At 45.9% G+C, this 3,379-nt stretch overlaps 1 protein-coding gene across 2 annotated transcripts in view; it reads right to left on the reverse strand.

The window, feature by feature from the left end:
• Positions 1-1,192: 1,192 nt before the first annotated feature.
• The window catches only part of KRTDAP (keratinocyte differentiation-associated protein), a 3,537-nt gene continuing 1,350 nt past the window's right edge, over positions 1,193-3,379 (reverse strand). Inside the window, exons 2-6 of one of the 2 annotated variants that reach the window (XM_010849005.1) lie at positions 3,230-3,268; positions 3,093-3,134; positions 2,872-2,916; positions 2,024-2,071; positions 1,195-1,342 (exon numbers count right to left, since the gene is read on the reverse strand). In XM_010849005.1, coding sequence (XP_010847307.1) covers positions 1,304-1,342; positions 2,024-2,071; positions 2,872-2,916; positions 3,093-3,134; positions 3,230-3,268 — 213 coding nt within the window. In that variant the 3' untranslated portion in view covers positions 1,195-1,303. Of the gene's footprint in view, positions 1,343-2,023; positions 2,072-2,871; positions 2,917-3,092; positions 3,135-3,229; positions 3,269-3,379 lie in introns of both variants that reach the window. The other variant, XM_010849006.1, reaches the window with a different exon arrangement.

The raw sequence follows: 3,379 nt of genomic DNA on the forward strand, positions 1-3,379 counted from the left end.
ATACAGCAGCCACACAGAGCACACAGATTCCAGACAAAGTATGTTTGCAGGAACCAAAACTGAATCCATTCCATACTTCTAGACCTTTGCGGTACATGGGTGGATGGATGGATGGGTGGGTGGGAGGGTGGGTGGGTGAGTGAGTAAATAATGAATCTGGGTCTTTACCGCAGTTCCCAAGGTTGTGGGGGAGGGGAGTACAGAAAACAAGCAATTGTTGAGGACCTGCTATATGCCTGGCTCTGTGCAAAGGTTTTACGTACCTTATCTCATTTGACCTTCATAACAACACCTCAAGGTAGTTATTATCGTTCTTGTTTATTTCCACACTCATTTCACAGATAAAGAAAGGAGGCTTAAAATGGCCCAGGGTCACACCACTAGTTTTCTTTATTTATAACCTGCCTAATTTTTGTTTTTTTTTACTTTTATTTGCATTTATTTTCTGCAACATTTATTCCTGGGCCATAAGTTTTTGTTTCTGCAGTTTCTTATGGAATATCTTTTTCTTCTTTGCAACCTCCTCTTCTCGTTTAGGAACAGTCTGTTCTTTTTCAGTAGGGATCTTATGGGGTTTTCTGGGTCAAGTGAATAACACACCATTTTTAGACATCATCTCAGACTTCCCTGATGGCTCAGATGGTAAAGCGTCTGCCTGCAATGTGGGAGACCTGGGTTTGATCCCTGGTTTGGGAAGATCTCCTGGAGAAGGCAATGGCACCCCACTCCAGTACTCTTGCCTGGGAAATCCCATGGATGGAGGAGCCTGGTAGGCTGTAGTCCATGGGGTCGCTAAGAGTTGGACACGATTGAGCAACTTCCCTTTCCCTACTTACTCTATGTGTGTATGTGCGTGTGTGTGCACGCACACTCAGTCATGTCCAACTCTTTGAGACCCCAGGGACTGTAGCCTGCCAGGCTTCTCTGTCCAGGGGATCTCCAGGCAAGAATACTGGAGTGGGTTGCCATGCCCTCTTCCAGGAGATCTTCCCAACCCAGGGGTCAAACCCATATCTCCGGTATCTCCTGCCTTGACAGACAGGTTCTTTACCACTAGCATCACCTGGGAAGCCCTTTCTACTTACTATCCTCTCAGAAGTCAAAATTTCTGCCTACCAGCCTTGGATCCCACTCCATCTTAATTCCTTTTGAGAGCCCAGTAAGATAAGGACAGAGATACAGATGCAGGAGCTGTTTGTTTGGAAAACGTTTTATTGGCATTACTGAGGCAGCAAAGGGTGATCGTAGGATGGTGATCAGTAGCCCACTCTTTCAGTGGCATCAGCAGCGCTGGGTCTCTGGGTCACTGGGCATCAGGAGTTGCACTCCTCAGTCCTTTCAGCTGAGAGAGAGAGAGGGTACAGTCAGATTGGAGACCCTGGGGCACAGGGAGCCAGGGTCCTAAGGAAGTCCAGGATAGGGTGGGGTTCTGACAGAGAGGACTCACTGCCCTGGTCTAAGTTCCTATTCTCCTCTGAGTTATAGTGGTTGCAATTTCCCTTAGACTTACTTTGTTGTTGCTGTTTAAATTTTTACTGTGGTACAGCTGATTTACAATGTTGTATTAGTTTCAGGTGTACAGCAAAGTGAATCTGTTATACATACACATACATGCACTCTTTTTTTAGATTCTTTTCCCATATAGGCCATTACAGAGTATTGAGTAGAGTTCCCTGTGCTATACAGTAGGTCTTTATTAGCTATCTATTTTATTTGTAGTAGTTCGTATATGTTAGTCCCAATCTTCCGATTTATCCCTCCCCTCCCTTACCCGCTGGCAACCATAAGTTTATTTTCCACATCAGCAACTCTGTTTTTGTTTTGTAGATAGGTCATTGGTAGCTTTTTTATTTAGATATCTCGTATAAGTGGTATCATGTGATATTTGTCCTTTCCTGTCTGACTTAGCTTTGGTCGGAAGAACGTTTAGCCCGCTTTCACTTTCCTTACTCTCCCGCTCGGATCCTCTGCTTTTTCCCTCACCCCCAGCCTCCTTTCTCGCCTAATTCCCACCTCCTCTTACCTTAGGAAAGGCATCCCAGTTGAGGAAAGGAAGTTTCTGTTTGATAGACTAAGACAGAAAAAGAGAATGAGAGTAATGTGTTACAGGTCAGGTGAACATGGATCAGTAAGCTCTTGTTGAAGAGTTCTCTGAAGCGGTGATGGTGTCATTGTCTTATAAATACAGTAAGAATGAATATTTTCTGAGCCTATATTCTGTGCTTGCCTTGTACAGACTACTTTACAGGCATGATTTCACTTGGTCTTTGCAGCAATCTTTTGATTTCAGTACTGACATCATACCCACTTCACAGATGAGGGAACTGAGGCTCAGAGAACTGAAGACATTTGCATGAGTAGGTGCAGGATCACGCATCACAGGCTGTACTTTCAGTTCTGCCAAGGACTTAGCCTCCTTTTTTTTTTTTTAATATTTATTTTTATTTAGTTATTTGGCTGTGCTGGGTCTTATTTGTGGCATGTGGGTTCTAGTTCCCTGACCAAGGATCAAACCTGGGCCCCTTTTGCATTATCCACTGGACCACCAGGGAAGTCCTTGGCTTTAGCCTTCTAAATTTAGGTAAGTCACTCAACTCAGGACCGCATTTTCTTCCTGGAGGATGAGGGGATTTGAATAAACCCTTGACTGATTAAGTTCTTACTTTTCAGGGATTGTCTTTGTGGGTCACATTAGGAAAACAAAGTGTGGCCACGACAGCTTCCCAGGGAAACATCCTTTAGCTGGGCAGCATTCCAGAGGGACAGTTACTCCCTCCTGGAACCCAGGAAAGCACCAAAAGGGCTAGACCAGGATGTGTTGCCCCCTACCCGGGCAAGCAATCAGGAGAGAAAGGGCACCCAAGCTCTTACCTCAAAGAGTGCGTGCCAGTTCAGGAATTCATCGTTCTTAAAAGCCTTTGCAGAGAGAGAAAGAGACCAGAAGAGGGTCACTTCCAGGGAGGGACAGAGCTTAGCCCCTGGCCCTCTGGGAAGAGTGAGGACCGAGGAAACCCTGCAAGCTCTCCACCCAGGCATCAATCTCCCTGAGGATGGGAGTGTTTGTGGGGGCCGCTCTAGAGAATGAAACTTACTGATCGCAACTTGTCAATGTTCAGGAACTGGGCATTAAAGGCCTAGGCAAAGAAGCAGGGTGTTAAGAAAGTTACTGAAGAACATTGAAGAGATAGGGGACAAACTAATAGTCAGATGGCGAAAACCGGTGGTTTACCTCGGGTCCTGCCTCATAATTACCAATGGTGGTTTCTTCCTGGAAAGCGAAGAAGAGAAAGGGGTTAAATGATCGCCTGATGGCAAACCACCTTCCCCAAAGCCTCTCTGCCGCCCTCCACAGGCCAGCCCCATTTTCCATCGGGGGGGG

The sequence above is a fragment of the Bison bison genome, unplaced genomic scaffold (assembly GCF_000754665.1).
Source record: "Bison bison bison isolate TAMUID 2011002044 unplaced genomic scaffold, Bison_UMD1.0 scf7180017864280, whole genome shotgun sequence".
NCBI lineage: Eukaryota > Metazoa > Chordata > Mammalia > Artiodactyla > Bovidae > Bison > Bison bison.